Consider the following 18,842-nt stretch of genomic DNA (forward strand, 5'->3'; position numbering starts at 1 on the left):
CGATTGTACAGCCATTCTCATGGTACTACTGCCAAGGCTGTATATGTGATGTTCATTTGACGGTTCACATTCATATTCATATACTATAATAACATTTAGTGAGCTTTGACAACGCCCGCAGCGTCTGCTTGTGCCGCAATCCTCTTCTTGTACTGGTTCACGTCACCGTCAAACTTCTCGACAGTACCGCCATCGCAGACCCAGAGCGACTTGCACACTGCCTGCAGCATGGTGACATCGTGGGAAACCATCAGCACACCACCCTCAAACTCGTTCAACGCGTCGGCCAACGCGTCCATGGCTTCGATATCCAAATGATTGGAAGGCTCATCGAGAACGAGAATGTGGGGGTTGGTCAACGCCAAACAGGCAAACGCCACCCTGGATTTCTGACCACCAGACAGCAGACCCATCTTCTGCAGGCCAGTCGTGCCCGTAATGCCAAAGGCACCTAGTTGCCTTCGGTACTCCTCGTCCTTACGGCCGGGATAGTTCTTGGCCATGAAGCTGACAGCGCTAGTCGTCAGGTCCAAAGCATCCACGTGGTGTTGGGCGAAGAAACCTATGCGCAGTCGCGGGTGGGCAGAGATGATACCAGATGACGGAGACAGCTTGCCAATGAGCAGCTTGAGGATAGTCGTCTTACCAGCACCGTTGGGTCCAACAATGCCGATGCGCGAGTCCAGTTGCACGTCGAGGTCGACATTACGCAACAAGATCTTGTCCTTGCTGTAGCCAAACGTGACCTCCGACATTTGCACAATGGGTGGCGATAACTTTTCCACCGGGGGGAACTGGAACTTGACGCTATACTCTGCCTCAGGTGCCTCCAAGATCGGCATCTTCTCCAGCTTCTTGATACGAGACTGCGCTTCTGACGACTTGGCGGCGTTGTAGCGGAACTTGTCGATGAAAGCCTGTAGATGCGCACGCTGGACCATCTGGTTCTCGTACTCGCGCTTCGCCACCTTCTTACGCTCCTCACGTGTTGAGTAGAACGTGTCAAAATTGGCTCCTCTGTAGTAGTCGAGGCGCTCTGAGTGCTGGTGTACAATATCCGTAGCCACCTCGTTCAGGAACGCTCTGTCGTGAGAGACAACCAGCACTGTGCTTGGGTAGCCCTGCAGGTAGTTGGAAAGGAAGGTGATGGATGGCACGTCCAACATGTTGGACGGTTCGTCGAGAAGAAGGAGATCAGGCTCGCAGAAAAGCGCTCGGGCAAGCGCCAGACGCATCCTCCATCCACCTGAGAACGTCTTGGTCGCGTATTGCTGCCTCTCGGCAGAGAAACCGAGTCCAGCCAAGATACTGGCGGCGCGTGACTCAGCCTTGTCTGAGTCCATTTCGGCAAGTTTGCCTTGCACGTCTCCCAACTTGGTGTCGAGAGCCTCACGTTCCGTGTCGAGCTTGGCAGCATCAGCCGACGTGTCGGCGAGGGGCGCTCGCTGTGCCTCGATCTCGGCAAGCTTTGCCGTGAATTCCTATTTGTGTGAGTTGAGCTGCACTTTGCCCGCGCCCATGACACTTACATCTTGTTCCCGGAGTAGCACCTTCCGCCAGACGTCGGCATCGAGGACGGCCTGGATGGCTGGCGTATCATCACCCGTAATCTAGGAGAGGGTTAGCCTATTTTCCAAGGATGGTCTCGGGAGACTGACCTCTTGCTCAACATGCAGAATCGAAATATGTGTGGGGATCGGCACCTCACGTCGGGAAAGCGCCCTCAACAGTGTAGATTTACCGATACCGTTCTTACCCACCAGACCATATCGATGGCCATACGCGAGTGTGAGGGTTGTATCGGTCAAGATCCTCAAGCCACCAATTGAAACATCGATATTGTCCAAGGTGATGTCCTTGCTCTTGTTCGAGTTCGCCCCCAGCTGGAGCGGGTTGACAGCCATGTAGAACTCCTCGTAGTTTTCGGCGGACTCGGGCTGGTCCAGCAGTCTCGATGCCTCGTACTCGACTGTCTTGAACGTCTTCTTTTGCTGCTTGGCGGCAATCTTGCGTTCGGCTTTCTCGAGCTTTTTGCGGTCGACCTTGGACTCCACCTTGCGGCTGTTGGCTGATTCGAGATCGACACCGCCCGAAGCGACAGCTAGAGTCGATGACATGTTCCGTTGCGAGGACACTTGGATGGTCTGATCGAGCCGCTTCATTGTCGAGGGGCCGCGGCGCTCTCCGCCGTTGGCTTCGGTGTACTTGTCCACCCATTTCTTGACGAGTTCTGTAATCTTCTGCTCTAATTGAGGGTCGGGCTCCCCTGATGCCGACAGTAAGATCTCGCGGATGGCAATTCCCGCTTCATCCAGAGGTGAGGAGGCGCTTGTGTCCTCTTCATCGGTCCACAGCGTCGATGCATGGTTGAGGTAGCCAACTGAGTACTCCGAGACGACGGGGTCGATGTTGGGGATGACGGCTTTGATATCGGCATCCATACTTTCTTGCGTGCCGTCGAGTAGTTCCGAGGCCGACGATGTGTTGATGCTTTCTCGCTATGTCGAGGTCGCTGACTCTGATGCGGATGGTCTAGCAAACGGCGCCATCGTTCGGTTTTGCCCCGCGGTGGTCAAGTGAAGTTGGAATTTAAATGGGGCTCCCGGAAATCAGTCCGGGATTCGTCGCGTCGCCGACTTACCCTACAGTGCTGTGCTGGCGAACACCGTTTGCTTGTTGTGTCCATCAATGAAGCAGACAGCTCATAAAACATGAATGCTTGGATGCTCTGCTTGAATGATCGACATAAGGAATCAATTTTGTGTGCCGTGGCTGTAATTTCGTATTATCCTAGCAACGGACTATGACTAAATCACATTGTTTAGAGATTGTCACTCCACGAGAAACGTCTGCTCGCGCCTAAATTGTAAAAGATGAAGTATATCTCAGCATACAGCACAACTGTATAAGCCACTGCAGTACGAGTTCATGATACTGTTATTTGATTCGAAACATAACTGTCGAGAGTTGAGGGTTGTCCCTATTTACACGTAGTTAGCGTCTACATGCAGCCTGGGCGCTATCAAGCGTCCACTCACCAAGTCAAAAAAGAGTACCGGGTAGTTTTATTAGGTCCTGGAATCGTGGTAAAGCAGCGGCAACCGCCAGCTCTCATAATCGATCAAGTGTTAGTCAATACTTCTCGCCCATTTACGTCAAGGAAAAACACAAACGCACAAATGAAAATATTCTTATCAATTTTAATGCTCTGCCGTTGTTCATCACACCTGCAGTCGAGGGGATAAAGCGAACCATGTAGATCTCAGCTCGAGATGGACTGATTTGTGACCAATCGCATGGTACAACATCTCTAAATAATTGAACAGAGATCGCGTCTCGCGTCTGCGCATTGACAGCCCGCCGCTCATCACGGTGCGATTTTTTTCACAGCAAAGAAATGTCATCGGTCAGCCCGAGCCAATGATGCAACTCAATTCTGAATGAAGGTTGGCCCTTGGGTAACCGCACTCCGGAGATTGGGGGGGCAAACGGCCGCATGTGTACAACACGGCAGCTGAAAGCAGCTAAATCGGGGTTGAGTGGCCACTACTCAGCTCGGCCACAACATCTCAATCGACCACTAGGCCACCTAGTGATATCCAAAGAGCCCCCGGTGGAGATGGCACCACTTTCCTTTCCTCACCTTTGCAGACGGCGTAGAGGCCGTGGCATACACCATCAATGCTCATCAAACTCAGATTCGGGGACAGTTGACTTCGAGGGAGCCCCAGTCTTGGACGCTGCTTGTCTCGCAGCCGACGGGACCACGCGAGCAGTCCCAAGATAGTCTGAGTTGATAAGAGAGACACACAATATGAGATCATCTTGGACTCGACAAGATTCCGAAAGTGAGCTTTGTCAAGGGCCATTCTTCCCGCCCGGCGGCCGAACACGAAGTCGGAAGTACCCTGCCTAGCCTGCTGCCTGTCTTGGCCTGCCTCCCAACGTTACGAAATCCGGTTTCCCGACGGACTCGGCTTCTACTAGCCTTCTTGGAAGCATTAGAAAGTTCCCATTTATTATGTATAATAAAGTACCTGACGTAGGTACCTCAGTTGAGGGGTAGCTAAGCCATTGGACGTCCGGAGTGTAGGGCCCGACCATCATGAAGACTGCGAGTGGGCATGAACGCGGCTCGGCTGGTCTTAGTGTTTTATTTGTTGACATCCAGACATCAGAGCCCAGCATGAAGAGGGGTGGAGAAGTTGGCTTCCGTCCACCTGGTTCAGCCTTAACTAAAGAGAGATGCACTTATCTCACTCCGCAGCCCGCAGAGGCAGTAAGCAGGCGAGGTACATCAGCGGAGACCGCCATAGGAAGGCTGCTCCGTCGCAAGCATGCAACATGAGGCTGCTGATGACTATCGGTGAGGCGTGTCTTCCTCCAAGCTGGAATCATAACACTTGTGCAGGTGTAGCTTGATTGAGACGAGGAACATGATGAAACGTTGAAGCCTTCACGGCTCTGGTATTTTCCATGTTCCCTTTCAGGTATGGGCGGCGAACATCACAGAGCTGAGCACCTGCAGCTGAGCACAATGCGTCCCCACGCAAGGTGAGCATGGCTGCAGGTGTCATACGTCTGGTGAAGCACGGTGGCTATCCCGGACGTGCACAACATGCTACGAACAGGTGCCCGGGTGACGATTGGCAGGGTGCCTGCTCTGTAACACGTTGGCACTTGGACGTTTGTTTTTCCTGGATTCTCAATATTAGCAAGGCTCACCGCTGAACCCTGGTGTTTGCTGCGACGCGACCACAGGGCCTTGTGTTCTTGAGAGAAAGCCTTCTTCTCATGGATGGTAGCATCGCGCGTCACAGAGCAGATCTCGAGGCCCTCGGGTCGGACGAATCGTGCCACGGACCGTAATTACTGGCAGCAGGCAAGCGTTGTTAGAAGCGTTGTGTTATGCCTACCTAATGATGAGTGAATGCAAATAAACAGCCATTCTCCTCTTCACAAGGACTGGAGTCCCCTGTCGAGACTGAAGCTAGGCGAACTTTATGGCCAGGCCGGCCGCCGGCGTCACAAGTGAAGCAACAAGCGCTGGGTGGATGCACGGATAGGCCCAAGCGCACTGGATCGGTTGGCAAGCCATAATCAGGACTGCTGATCGTCGGAAGTTGGTGCGGCGCTGTGACTGCGGCTGCTGCAATGTCCGGATCGCGATGGATGGAAGTAACACCAGCAAGGTACCAATTATTATTAATTACTGTGGGAAGTCTTCAATGCAAGACATCAGTGAAGCACGGAACCATGATGAAGATGTCGCCGCTGGATTGGCAGTCCATGTCGCCTTGGCCTGCTTGCTGCATACGGCTACGTATGTGCCTTCCTTGATTGAGGCCAATCAAACAGGGCAGCTGCTCGATGGAACGGCGGGGGAACACCGCTAGGGCACCTGAGGGATCTGTAAATCGGAGCCCACAGGCGCTGGAGGATGCCCTTACAGCAGGCTGTGGCGCTAAGCTGAAGCAGACCCATCGCCATATGCGCCTATAGTGCACCCGTAATTTGACCTGCTTCCGGGCGTCATCCCTGCAGAGTCGGCTGGGGTCCATTGGATCTTGAAGTCGCCCAAAATCTCAGTTCGCAATCTCTCGCAACGTAACGACGCACGAGGTAACGCGGTACGTTCGTTCGTTCGTTCTGTTCTGTTTCCTCGAGCCGCGTGCTGCCTCCATCGCGCGCTGCTTTCCCTCCCCGAGCCCTTGATCTTGCATTTTCTTTGTCAATTCTGACCGAGCAAGCCCGACACTGATTGAGGAGCCGAGTGCCATCCAAGCGTTCACGTCCCTCCACAGTCCCCTCCAGTCAGTCGTCTTTCGTCGCTTGTCGCCCTACCGCGGTTTTCTACGAGGCCACCCACGTTGGTTGCGGAACATCCAAACACACTGGCTTCTCGAGGGTTGACAATGTATCCTCCGTCAGTCCCAAGCATCACCGTCGACTTTTCTTAGGATGCTTGCTTGTGGGGTATCTATCAGCTTGTAGAGACCCTCAGCAACGATGCAGACCATTCCCAGTGTAAGTTGAATCTAGCACAAGATCCCCAACTTCCACCGTCAACATACGCTGACATGATCAACTCTAGCTGGTGGGAACTGGTACTGCCATAGCTGCTGCGGCCTCCGGTTTGGTATTTGGCGAATCACTCGATCACGACGTCGGCGCCCACGCTCGAGACGCGACGTACTCTTCGCATGGCCCTGTTTACGTGACGGAAGAGCCTCGACAATACGCGCGACCCAGCATACTTCCCTCGTCCAGGCCTGGCACCAGCTCTTTCAGCCCACCTACCGTGCTTGCCTCAGATAAGAAAGAAGTCTCGAGACCACCTCTCTCCCGTTATCAGCGGCCGAGAACGTCCCAGTTGACCTCACCGCGATTGCCCGGCAGGCGCCCCTCGAGAACGAGCCCGGCGGAACCAAGACCCTTTGACACAGTCGCAGAAACACCAAGGAACTCTATCTCGTCCACCAACTCATGGCTAAAGAGGCTCTCCGGCCGACCCCTCTCTCAACACGGGAGTCTGCGCTCCAGTGTTGAGCCCGACTCAACGTCAATCGCCACTTTCTCCCAGGGGTCCAGCGCGCCTATTCTATCGCCCAGGACCGCGACAGCCCGCTCTTCGGCACCAAACAAGCTCGTCAAGCGAACGCCAGGTGCGCCTGGCGATGTCCAGCCTTCTCGTCCAAGGTCCAATTCCTACCTCCCGGTGCTCAGAAGACCGGCCACGTCACACCAGCGGACAGCTACGCTGCAGCTGCAGCATCAGTCGAGTCCGACTGTGCCAGCTGAGTCGTCTCGGGGCTCTGTAGATCAACCACAAGCCCATGAACTTCTTCCTTCGCCCTTTGAGCGACAGCCCTCTACCCGAACAAAGTCTGGGTGGACATCGTTCTTCCATTCTCGCTCCTCGAGCAACAGTGGGAAAAGCATTGGTCGAATTGCAGACATTAGCTCGCCATCACGCAACGACACTGTCAGGCGTCTAAGTGTCTATAGAGGCGATCATCACCAGAGGCCGCACCTAGTCAAACCGGACATGGTCTCTCCGACACCAGACACACCCACGGCGGCTTCGATGGCCGGCCACATTGCTGAACAGCCGGGACAGATTGAGACCGATGCTTCTGAGAGCGCAGACAAAACACCTTCGAGACCATCTACACGGCGTTCACTATCCCGAACCCTCAGCTCGGCCGGGAACTGGGTCACCAGGACACCAGGAAGCTTGCGAAGGCCTACACGTGAATCGACACCGAAAGAAGCTGGTCTCCGACATGTGTCAGACCCTAGCCCGTCACAAGGCCGTATTGCAGATCGACGAGGCAATCCCGCCGAGGGATCACCTGCGGCCCCCAGCTTCGATGCCACGCAACCGGGGCCGAAGCCAGGTTCGGCTGCCAAGTCGAATTCGCCGGCACTCAGAAGAAACGTTTCTTCACCATTGCCCCCGCTTTCAGGCGTCTCGAGTTTTCATGGCGATTTCTCGAGGACAGCATCGGGCGGGGCGTTTAGGGTACAAGGCTTGCGCCAAATTCAGCCTTCGGGAAGCTCTACTAGCTCGACTGCCTTGTCACAACATCGAGGTCAGCAGCATGAGCTCACTTCAACCATGTATGGTTCCGAGGGCGATACCCGCGATTTCAACTCGGTGGATGACGACGACACTGATTTCAAGAGCGACACCATGTACGACTCATTGCGAACTGGAGGGTCGGGCCGCTTGCACGCTGTTGAGACACCACTTGGGTCTATGTATGATGAGTCACCTCCTAGTACGGCCGGCAATGGCAAGGCCAAACGGCTATCCATACAAGAGATACTCGGGAAAGACTGGGAGGCCAGTAGTAAGATCTCCGAAGAAGATGAGAACACACAGACCCCAGTTCGTGACAGGAAGGCGGCAACGCACCTGGACGCTGAATATGGGTTTGCTGGCAAGGACCACGGCCGATTCTCCATTGACGAAGACTTCGACGAGGACTGGACCAGGGATATGGAAGACACGCCTTACAATGCTCTGTCACCGCCTTCAAAGGGGAGTTCGGTCAATCTGACGGCCGTCAACCCGCATGTGCGACTTGCTCTGGCCAACGTTTGCGGCAACAGTGTGCGCGAGGCCTTGGGGGGAGATCGCAAAGCTGAGAGGCCTTTGAGTAACATATTTGACTGGAGCGAGCCGCCTGCGCACGACAAGGTCGATGCCACAGGCCATGGCTTACGACCGCAAACCGCGTACGCCATTCAGGACGTGGACGCTAGAGGCGGGCGGTCAGCCATTCGGAAGGGACCGACACCAACACACGTCCGCAGCCAGAGCGTTCCTGTTGTGCAGGAAGCCGCTGATGAGACCAACGCCGCAGCTGGCTCCAAGTATGGAACCTGGGGTCTTGGTACGAAAACCATCAGCGAGGACTGGGACGATGATTTTGAGTTCGGCGGCGAAGACGAGACTAATGACACGGACATTGAGGATAGGTTCGCAGTACCCGAGTCGATACAAGCAGCCCAGCCAAGCGTCAAAGCGCACTCTGGACAGATTCGCGAGCTCTCTCTGCTCGTCAACGATCTGCAACGACTATGCCGCCACGGCAAGGAGATGGACCTCCTGGCCGGCCCGCAGAAGAGTTTGTGGAAGGAGGCAGAAGGCATCATTGCCCTTGCGTCGCCTGATGACGACGACATGGCTCCCGACTACGACACTTCATCATCGATTGAGCTGGATTTCGACGCCGAGGACCAATTCTCCGACGATGAATTCGAGCCCTCATCCTTGGAAAAGCTCGATGCTGCGCTGACGGGACGGGAACCAATCATGTCGAAGACAGCCGTTGTCCGAGACCGCCCGTCTCCTCGTCGGCGGTCTGTATTTTCCCCTGATGATGATATCTTCGGCGCTCAGTGGCCTTTGACCGAAGACAACCTGCAAGCCGCACGTGCGAACCGGCCGAGGACACCGGAATCACGCTTGATCAAGTCCACGGATGTCAACGGAGTAGTGAAGTCCGTGGTCGAAGTCATGCAGCAGCAGCAGCAGTCCGTTGCCAACCCACCTCAGGCCAACGGCATTGCTCACAGGAAGATGCATTTCGACACCAACAGCTTGAAGGTCCTGGTCAAACGGGCTGGCGACCTGAGAGATATTCTCTCTGACAGTATCCGCCAGGTAGACCAGATCACACACAGCCCGGCACGAACGCCTCGTCATCAGCGGCAGCTTGAGTCGAGCCCTGCCTTTGTCAAGGTTTTCGATGATCCTGCCTCGAGTCCGCCGAGGCGAACTGTCCGCAGCCGAACCAACACGGCGATGAGGGACGACACTTCACCAGACGCATCACCATCCACTGGCGTCACTCGTCGGCTGCAGCTGATGACTGTGCAATAAGCCAGCCAGGCCAACCTAGCCATTGTGGATTTGGCGTGAGGATCAGTGTATAACACTTTTGTGTGTTGTCAAAGTTTTTTCGTTTGTTTGCATAGCGACGGTTTCCTTTTTCTGTTTATTTCTACAGCAACAAAAAGACGGACGACGTTATGGCTCAGTCCGCTAGAGGCAAGGGTACGATCACGAGTGTTCTCGTCTAATCAGCTGAGGAGGACTTGGACGGGATTTTTTTAACGTTAGACTCAGTTTCGTCACGAGTGACAATGAAACACGACGACGGGTATCAGGGAATGGATGGTACATGGCACATGGAGGAAACGAACTCATGTAGCATCGGCGTATAGTGGATTTGTCTTTCCCCTTTCCTTGTCACGAATGCATGGATAGAATTTATGACCAAGAAGAAAAAACGGGTTTCTACGTCTATTAGAAGTGATGTGGTGTACATATACTGGGATAGTCGACTATAGACATTCCCTCTGTGCTTTTTCAACGAGACCAATACACAAACCCATTTTCAAAGAGGGTGGTGATACAATTGTCTGTCATCTTATGCTGCTCCTATATTAACCACCCACGTGTCATCTCCCCTGAGCACCCGATTGACGTCCACAATCCTTGATTGCTGAAGTGTGCCATGGGCGCCTTGGCCATTGCGGGCCGGCGGTGACTCGACTGCGGTTGCAGAACGTACTCCTCTTCAAGCGAGGGCAATGCCTGCGGCAGCCAAAGTCCATCTGACGAAGCCTTAGCTGCCTGTGGTTGAGAAAACCTGCGCCATAGCTTTGCACGCTGGGCGTGCGATGGCTGACTGTGGTTGGACTTGGTAATGTGACGGGCCATCCAGTCAGGTCTGGCGACCTGCTGTTGGGGACGCCAAAGTGTGCGGGTTGCCTGATCGTCGAAGTCTTCCATAGGCGCATGGGTCATTGCGGGCCGGCGACGATTTGACCGCGGCTGCAGAGTGTACACCTCTTCCTGCGAAGGCAATACGTGCGGTAGCCAGAGTCTATCCGATGGCAGCTTGGCTGGTTGATCAACCCTGCTCCACAGCTTTGACAAGAGGGCCTGTTCGGGCTGGCTGTAGTTGAATTTGGCAGTGTGACGGGCCATCCAGTCAGGTCTGGTGGTGGCCTTCTGCTGCTCGGGAAGCCAAAGCGTGCATGATGCCTGCTCGCTGAAGGTTTCCATAGGCGTATGGGTCCTTACGGGTCGGTGACTCGAGCGTGGCTGTAGAGTATACTTGTCTTCAAGCGGAGGCAATGCGTGTCGTAGCCACAGTTCATCTGACGACGGCGTGGCTGGTTGATTAATCTTCCTCCACAGCTTTGATACCGAGGCCGGTTCGGGCTGGGTATGGTTAGGTTTGGCAATGTGACGGACCATCCAGTCAGGTCTCCTTGTGACCTTCTGCTTCTCAGGAAGCCAAAGCGTACTGAATACCTGATCGCTGGAAAGTGCCAAGGACGCCTGGACCATTGCGGGCCGGCGACTCGAACGCGGTTGCAGAGTGTACTCCTCTTCATGCGAAGGCAATGCGTGCGCCAGCCACAGCCCATCTGACAACGACTTGGCTGGTCGATCAACTCTACTCCAGAGCTTTGACGACGGGGTCTTGGATTTGGCAGTGTGGCGGACGATCCAGTCAGGCCTGTTGACCTTCTCCTGCTCAGGACGCCAAAGCGTGCATGGTGCCTGATCGCTGAGAAGTTCTAAGGGCGCCCGCGTCACTGTGGGCCGACGATTCGACCGAGGCTGAAGTGTATACTCCTCTTCAGGCGGAGGAAAAGCGTGCGGTAGCCAGAGTCCGTCTGACGCGGACTTGAGCTTGGCTAATTGACCAACCCTTCTCCATAGCTTTGACGGTGGGGTGTTGGGTTTGGCAGTGTGGCGGACGATCCAGTCAGGACTGGAGACCCTGTCCTGCTCGAGAAGCCAGAGCGCGCACGTCGATATCTGAGGCAGGGTCGCGGGGGTTGTGCGCTTGTGTCGCCGGGTTGCGTGCGAGCTCGTTAGTGGCAGTGATACTGGCAACGTTGAGGACAGGGCCAGGATGCCTTGGGAAGGGAATGGGGGAAGAGACAGAGGAGAGACCCAGAGTGAGGCAATTTGAGCTACTGGTGTCTGCGGCTGTGTAGATAGCGGCAAAGACCATAAAGCCCTGGGTGTCTGGATGAGATGATCCGATGTGGGTTGTCCTTCAGTTTGAAAGGATGCCTCGGAAGCAGAGTCGATCCAGCAAGAGGGAGATGGCACCCGAGATCCGTCAGGAGAAGTCCATAGTGTAGGCTGGTCTGGAACCTGCTGCTCATTGTCATGTCGAGGCATCCATAGACAGCCATGAACATCATCAGACAGACTTTCTCTCTCCACTCTCCGGCGAGCCACTGTCTGAACGGTGGCAGAGTCAACATAAGACTGCCAAGCCCCTTGATCAGGCTGGTCAAGCCCAACCTGTTTCTTAACCACTTTAAAAAGATGGGAAGCAGGCTGCCACAGCTCGGCCTTGGCGGTTGGAGCGACCATCTGTTCCGAGATAGCTTCGTCTATCGCGCCCTGCACGTGAGCATTGCTTTCAAGGGCTTCTCGAGGCCACTGGCTTGGTAGCTGCACCCCGCTGGGGACCAAATGGAACTCCTCGCTCTTCAACATGCCAGCAATCTCCCAGAGCATCTCCTGGTCGACTTCATCATCGTCGCTGCCAAAGCCATCATAGTCATCCATGTCCTCAAAGTTGTCGCCGTAGTCTTCCTCATCGCACTCTTCAAAGAACGTCCTCTGTGCGTCGTCCTGAGGGGCAGCAGTGGGGAAATCAAACACACGCTCCAGGCCAGTGCTCATCGTACCGGGAATGGCGTTCTGATACAGGGCAGGGTAGGCGCTGTCAGATGTTTCGCCCCAGGGGAAGCTGAACAGACCGAGCGTGTGACGCACGGGGTGTAGTCTGGGTGACTCGACAATGTCCGGCAGAGCTGAGATGCGCTTTGACTTGCGAATAGGCTTGACAGCCAAGCTCGGCCGACTCGGCAGAGAGGCGGATCTTTTCAAAGGAGCCAAGGCTGGAATTGAGGTTGTGGCTGCTGCAGAAGGTGAAGTGGTGCTAGCAGCAGGCGAAGTTGGCTTCCACAGCCCACCGCGACGGATCGGTGTGTACTTTTTGCCCTTGGTCCAAAGCTGCTGACTATCGATTTCCAATGGTGGCTCCCTATACCTGCGGGTAGGCCTTTCTGTTGACACTGGGAGGGTTTTGGGCAGCACGAGGGATCGGTCTTGACTCGGCGACCACAAACAAGCAGTGTATTTGAACATGTGAGGCGACGCTGCTTCAGCTCTCCACAGAGAGACGGCCGGCCGACGCGCCAACTGCACAGCCTCTGCCAGCATTACGGGAATCTCATCGCCCATGTCCGAATCTGTATCCGGAGGTGTAGGACTGCCCAGCTGTAGAGGCGACAAGGCGAGATGGCTCATCCGGCTCCCCGGGACGGCGAGCCTGCGCAACGGTTCTGGCGAGGCCGACCTGGCGCTCAGACAAGTATCGACTGTCAGATGAGAGTTGCGATCCCGTCTTACCTTTGCCCATAGCGAGGCAACCTCCTTGGTTCGCTGAGGAGACACGCTCACTGTAGACAAGGAGTCACGGATAATGGTGTGGCGCATGGCCTGCCATTGCGTTTCCTGCCCATCGATTTCTTGCTCCAGTTCCGCCAGCAGTGTCATGCGCTGCATCTGGCCCACAGAAGATACCCGGCTCGATCTTTCTAGCTTTTGCAGTTGCGCCTCGATTTCGCGCAACGCGTGATCGGGCGATTCCAGCGGCGACGGCTCGGTCTCCACCACGACCCCATTGACGGACCTATACAGAGGCAAGGGTTCTGGTGGAGGTTGACGACGGGAGAAGGCGGGACGGTTAGAGAACGTCGGGCAGGGTGCGCCCAGACGACGCCACATGTCGTTGTCCAGCATGGTCTTCGAAGCTGTCATTTTGGCGGGCGACTCTGGAGGCGAGAAGTCGTGCTGCCTAGAGGTGATAGGCGGCGAAAACTGGCCGAGAAAAGGGGACTCGGCTACCCCCGTGTCGAATGAACTCGTTTCGCTGAGCTCTTCGTCTGGGGTCGCTGTTCCACGAAGGGACGGGACAGGAGACGTCTCGAGGGCCACAATTTCCAATGTATTGGTAGCCGGCGGTTCCTCGATTCGCGCGTCCTGCTCACTGGGCCCAGTCAAGTCGGTCTTGCCCAGGAGACTGTTCGTTTCCACAGTTGACATGCTTGACCTAGCTGACGGGACGGTGGTGGGCACGTTCGCTGTGAGACTTCGGGACCTTCTCCTACCCATTACCGCCCTACCGAGTCTTTCATCCACTGTCGCACTTTTGGCGTGACCCAAGAGGCCATTGAAAAGAGGACTCTTGCTGATGGGAATGGGCGGTAAAGGCGGTAACGAGCTTGGATCGCCGGCCGTCTTTTGGAAAAGGCTTGATTCGCGTGTCAGTACAGATCCACAGGATTGAGAGCGGCCATGAGCGTGCAAAAAGTGTGCCGCCTCGGGCGTGCGTGTCACTGGCCGTGGCCTGTCCAAGACGGACCCCCGGATGGGTGACGATTTGCGGGAAACTATCGAGGTCGTCATGATCGAATCGCGGTATTCAACATCGTCAAGCAGCATGACTGTCTGAGTTGTGAAAGTTCCATCAGTATGTGGCAGAGCTTCCAGACCTTTGTAGGTGACTGGCTTGCCAGGAGCCAAAGAGACGTCCATGGTAGTAGGCGAGTCTTGTCTCGGCGAAATGGCCCTTTTCGTAGGCGGTGGTGGGAAGAGCGAGAGCCTTGGTGAACTGCGAGTTTCGACAATGGCTGGCGGTGCTACAAAAGCCTCCAGTGCGGGTGTCTTTGGTGATCCATGAGCTTGGTAGTCGATCTGGTAGGGAGGCGGTGCTTCAGACCGCCCTTGTTGGGCGAAGGCATAGCTGTCTTTGTTGTTGTTGGACACGGGCGGGAGACGAGACGACGTATCGATTTTCAGGTCCTCGGATAGAGATGCTCTAGATTGTCTCGGCCGTGACCGCTGCCTTTCGCTGGGTGCCGTGGGCATGGCAATGGCTTTGGCAGCTGGACTCGTCCATGGCTGCTGCTGCTGCCGCAGAGGCGAGCGCGGCGGTACAACGGGCGTTTCGCCATTGGGAACGGCGAGCAGATCCCACACATCGGCTTTTCCAGCGCCTAGAGTCCCGCGTGTCTTAAGAGGCGCAATTCGGGTTTGTTGAAAGGCTATGTGCTGTGTCAGGCGTGGAGAACGTCGTCGAAGGTCGTCCAGGCCCGGTGATGGCTGCGCAGACGAAGTTACGGCCGATTCGACTACCTGGTCGAGATGTGTTCGGGTGGCGGATGGCACACCGGAGCCTCGAGTTCGTGAGGTCCATTGCTCGGCAGTCGCCGCTGAAGATGAAGCACCAGATGGCTGTGATCTGAGTGGTCGAGTGTGTACTGCCCGACGCTCCTGGTCCTGTCTCGCTGCGGTCATCAGATCAACCGTGGCGACCTTGTCCAGCGGATTCGGACTATCTTCCCGAAGAACAGGACCAGATATCAAATGACCCGACGTCTTCGCGTTTTTCGTCCTTTGGTGACCATCTCGAGACCTGGGCGAACCTTGAGGTTGGTTGTACCTCGAATCGACAGGATTACCGGATCTTGTGGGAGGAAACAGCTGCCCGGCGACAGGCAAGCCACCGATTCCTGTCTCGACCTGCCCTGGGACTGGGCCGTTGATGCCCGGCAACGCCTTGTTGCGATTGGGTGGCTTGTTGAGAGCAGTGACTCTGACGGACTGTGTTTCGCGCTTGGAGACTTTGCTGTCTCGCGGGGCGACCGACATCTGCAGGCTGGGCCGGTTTGCCATGTCGCGGACGAGAGCGGACATGCGATACTGGCGCGTGTCGTTGAGATTCGGATAGAGCTTTCCCTCCTCATCGGAATTGGCGAGAAGCTGGGACCTGGCCAACATCGTCATAGCTTTCTTGGTCAGTCGGCAAATCCCAACGAATCGAAGACACTCACAGATTAGAACGATAAGTCCGATACAAGGCAGCACCGTGCGTAGGAGCAGATCGAGAGATCTTATCCCCAGCAGCATCGGCCCGCTCAGAACTGTCCAAAAGGCAGCAGCCGCCACGCCGAGCACGAGCACTTTGGCGCGATCTGCATTCACCTGCAGACACCCATTGCCATTGGAGCTTCCCGTGCGGAATGTGATAAGAAGTATCGAGAGAACGATGGCGTCGACGCCCAGGATCGATGCGCCCAAAGGTAGCACGCGTGTCGAAGAGAAGCACACGGGTGCAAACTGGGGCCTCTGGAAGCCAACGTACACGCTCCCCAGCACGAAGCGCAACACAACAAGAGCCTGCGGTATGAACTTCGTCCAAGATCGTTTGGAGCCTCCTGTCATCGCCCAGAGAAGAAACTGCACAAAGGCGGTGCGGGCGATTTGATCAAAGGCTGTGGTGAAAACAATGGCGACTTGGCAGCCGGACGGAGTGTCGATGGCGAGGCCAATGAAGGCAATTAGAGCCCAGAGGGCGGCAGAGATAAGAAAAGTTGTGAGGACCAGCCTCTGGCTATCGTGAAAGAGCGAAGAAGCGGAAGTACGAAGGAAGACGACGGCAGCAGCCGCTGCGCCGTTTGTGATAATGCCACTATTTAAACTGTTAGCTCACGGCCTCTTGCGCTAGGCAATACCTATTCATTACAAGGAAAATGCCGAGATGATAGGCTGGACGGCGTGGCTGACAGTCATGGCCGCAGCGCGCCTCTGCTCGGGCGCAAAAAAAGGGACCAAGTGAGAGAACGAAAGTAAACAAGCCCAGTCAATGGGACACGGCATGAAGAGAAAGGCACCGAGAGAGCGAAGACATGGCGCGTCAAATGACGACGATACCAGATGCTGGGCTGCGCAAAAAGAAGGACATGTCAAAGGGAGAATGAAGCCATCGTGGACAAGTCCCCAGCGTCGACTATCCACCCAGCGTTACGGAGTAGGCGTGACAGGAAGTCGTCCAGAATCTGGCTTGGCGACCAGGGGCGAGTATCCGACTAAGGACTTTGCGCTGAGGATGAAACTTGGTGCGTCGGAGGCAGGGTTAAGGGGTTCACCACGCTCGATGTGCTGCGGTCAAGCGCATCCTGAGACGTCATGGCCGGTTTGAGGCTCCGCATAAAGCTGGTAGTGTAGCAGCAAATGGCTCACTGGGACGGTCCGCTTGCTTGTTAGGTTTGGATGCTTCGAGACAAGGTATGTTGACGTTGAAGATGCATCTTCAAGGCGAAGCAGACTCTGCGGGCTGCGCGTTGCATACTGCGCGATTGAGCGGGTAAGCCAAAGAGCGACGTAACGCATCGACCCTGACTGCATTTGACTCGCTCTCAGTTGCAGCGATAAAGTGAACAATGCCAGTTTGAACGCTGGATCAAATGGTTGAGTCACGCAGACCGGAGGATGACGGGAGTGCAGAGTGAAGATGTGGTGATCTGCGTCATCAATTGCGACTGTAACGAACTTAACTAACTTATGGCAAAGTCCGGTCCGGTTACCCTGTACTACCTACGTTGCCAGAGACCGGCAGACTCACCGGTCTTGAGCATCCTCCTTGCATCAATGTGAGTCAACAATGGTTTACCTCCGGTGACTTGGAAGCACTAAAGCACATTGCTTGTCAATCAAAACTTACTTGTATCATCATGCTGCATGCATGACCGGCAGCTCGGCTGCGGACCGCATCCGAAATATTCAATGCTACCATCTTTCGTGCTGTGTCACCAAATGATCACCGAACCAAGCACCACAAACTTTTTTCCCATGTTCTTGTTGTGGAAACTCCGTCCGTCTGACTCTTATCATACATGCCGCTACCCCGCTGACCGATGAACATGAAGGTTGGTCCAATGACCTGGTTGGGGATTGTCAGACGGCCAGTAGCTTCGTGTAAATCCTACAGCCGCTTCTCGGAAGATGGAACGTCAGAATACATACATAAAGCACCTTTCTGCCCAGGGGGTCGCCTAAAAACAAGCTCCAAAAGACAACGAGATAGTAGAAACAGTCACAATGGGTCGCCACGAGCTCGAGTATCCCAAGGATGCAACCAACACGGTCAAACGCCATGATGAGCGAGGTATGACTAGACTCCCGCCCTCTCTCCCCCGAACATCTCCAATGGTGGAAGGAAACACTAACAAAAATCTAGGCATCTATGCCCTACGCACTATCCATGAACTTATCAATGCCTCTCTCATCTTGCACATCTCCTTCAACACGGAGGGCTCGCCCTTCCCCACGACCCTCCCCATGCTAGGACAGATGGGTTCTTTCGCCCGTCCATCCTCCTCGACGGGAGATCCACTCGATCTCTATGTGCACGGCTATGTCTCCTCCCGGCTCATGAGCTTGGGCAGGAAGCACAGCGACCAAGACGGACAGAAGACCGAGACAGGACTGCCCGTCTGTGTCGCAGCCAGCCACGTCGACGGCCTCGTTCTCGCCCTGTCCTCATTCTCCCACTCATACAACTACCGCTCCGCCATTCTCTTTGGCTACGCAACTCTCGTCACCGACGTGGAGGAGAAGAACTACGCCCTGGAGCAGATCACCAATGGCATCGTGCACGACCGCTGGAGCCACACCCGTCTTCCCCTCACTAACGCCGAGTTGCAGTCGACCTCTGTGCTGCGGATCCGCATTGTCAGCGGGAGTGCCAAGATCAGGACAGGCAATGCAAAAGACGACAGAGATGACTTGCAGAACGACGAGCTGAGAGATGGCAATTGGACGGGGGTCCTGCCCGTCTACTCGAGCATTGGAACACCCGTGGACAGTGATTATAACAAGGTCGAGGTGCCCGCGCACGTGTCCGAATTTATCGAGGAATTTAATAGGGAAAGTAGGGAGTATTGCGTGGAGGCAATCAAAAAGAAGTAGCTTGAGCTGTTGTGGCATACCTGGGGTGAACCATGACAGGAGCCTCGACTCGAGCGGGCGGAGAGAAGAGGCCTTTTATACCTGAGTATTGCTATGTATTATTCTTGAATCTACGGACGTAAGGTTAAAAAGAGGCTACCTGTAGATTGAGCCTGGTGCGATGTCGGGATCTTTTGTAAACTGCACATCGTACGCGAGCGATCACCCTCGAGGAAAGCACAGCGCCCCTGGAGGGTGTCTCAATCTCACGTAACATGCATACTTTTTGTGAGTATCAATATTTTGAAGAGAATGCATGTATTTGAAAGACGTATTGTTCCGTACGGGGAATCCTTCCGAACGTAGGAGGACAATTACTCTATCCCTTGCCCTCGAGCCATCTGAGCCCGGGTGTACGTTCGAAAAATCGGCTATTGGATGCCTAGTTCTTGCTGCAGTCTGCTCACTCATTTGTATTGAAGTCTCGACCCTC

General features: G+C 55.1%; 5 protein-coding genes across 5 annotated transcripts; 3 read left to right on the plus strand and 2 right to left on the minus strand.

Annotated features, from left to right (window-relative positions):
- Positions 1-95: 95 nt before the first annotated feature.
- On the minus strand, positions 96-2,441 carry J7T54_004772 (uncharacterized protein; the record flags this gene model as incomplete). Its single annotated transcript, XM_051503461.1, has 3 exons — positions 96-1,481; positions 1,530-1,610; positions 1,761-2,441. The coding sequence occupies 3 exons, from the start codon at positions 2,439-2,441 to the stop codon at positions 96-98; spliced, it is 2,148 nt and encodes a 715-aa protein (XP_051365082.1).
- Positions 2,442-6,009: 3,568 nt separating this feature from the next.
- J7T54_004773 (uncharacterized protein) lies at positions 6,010-7,257 on the plus strand (the record flags this gene model as incomplete). The annotated part of the gene is made up of 4 exons (XM_051503462.1): positions 6,010-6,027; positions 6,095-6,107; positions 6,584-6,665; positions 7,149-7,257. 4 exons carry the CDS (start codon positions 6,010-6,012, stop codon positions 7,255-7,257), a joined length of 222 nt encoding a protein of 73 aa, XP_051365083.1.
- A 364-nt stretch (positions 7,258-7,621) lies between these two features.
- J7T54_004774 (uncharacterized protein) lies at positions 7,622-9,394 on the plus strand (the record flags this gene model as incomplete). Its single annotated transcript, XM_051503464.1, has 1 exon — positions 7,622-9,394. One exon carries the CDS (start codon positions 7,622-7,624, stop codon positions 9,392-9,394), a length of 1,773 nt encoding a protein of 590 aa, XP_051365084.1.
- A 561-nt stretch (positions 9,395-9,955) lies between these two features.
- Positions 9,956-16,192, minus strand: J7T54_004775 (uncharacterized protein; the record flags this gene model as incomplete). The annotated part of the gene is made up of 7 exons (XM_051503465.1): positions 9,956-11,350; positions 11,864-13,640; positions 13,983-14,616; positions 14,756-14,899; positions 15,046-15,408; positions 15,454-16,091; positions 16,146-16,192. The coding sequence occupies 7 exons, from the start codon at positions 16,190-16,192 to the stop codon at positions 9,956-9,958; spliced, it is 4,998 nt and encodes a 1,665-aa protein (XP_051365085.1).
- A 1,308-nt stretch (positions 16,193-17,500) lies between these two features.
- J7T54_004776 (uncharacterized protein) lies at positions 17,501-18,370 on the plus strand (the record flags this gene model as incomplete). The annotated part of the gene is made up of 2 exons (XM_051503466.1): positions 17,501-17,567; positions 17,640-18,370. The coding sequence occupies 2 exons, from the start codon at positions 17,501-17,503 to the stop codon at positions 18,368-18,370; spliced, it is 798 nt and encodes a 265-aa protein (XP_051365086.1).
- Positions 18,371-18,842: the final 472 nt, after the last annotated feature.

The sequence above is a fragment of the Emericellopsis cladophorae genome, assembly GCF_022114955.1.
Source record: "Emericellopsis cladophorae strain MUM 19.33 chromosome Unknown NODE_5_length_938552_cov_118_678949, whole genome shotgun sequence".
Classification (NCBI taxonomy): Eukaryota; Fungi; Ascomycota; class Sordariomycetes; order Hypocreales; family Bionectriaceae; genus Emericellopsis; species Emericellopsis cladophorae.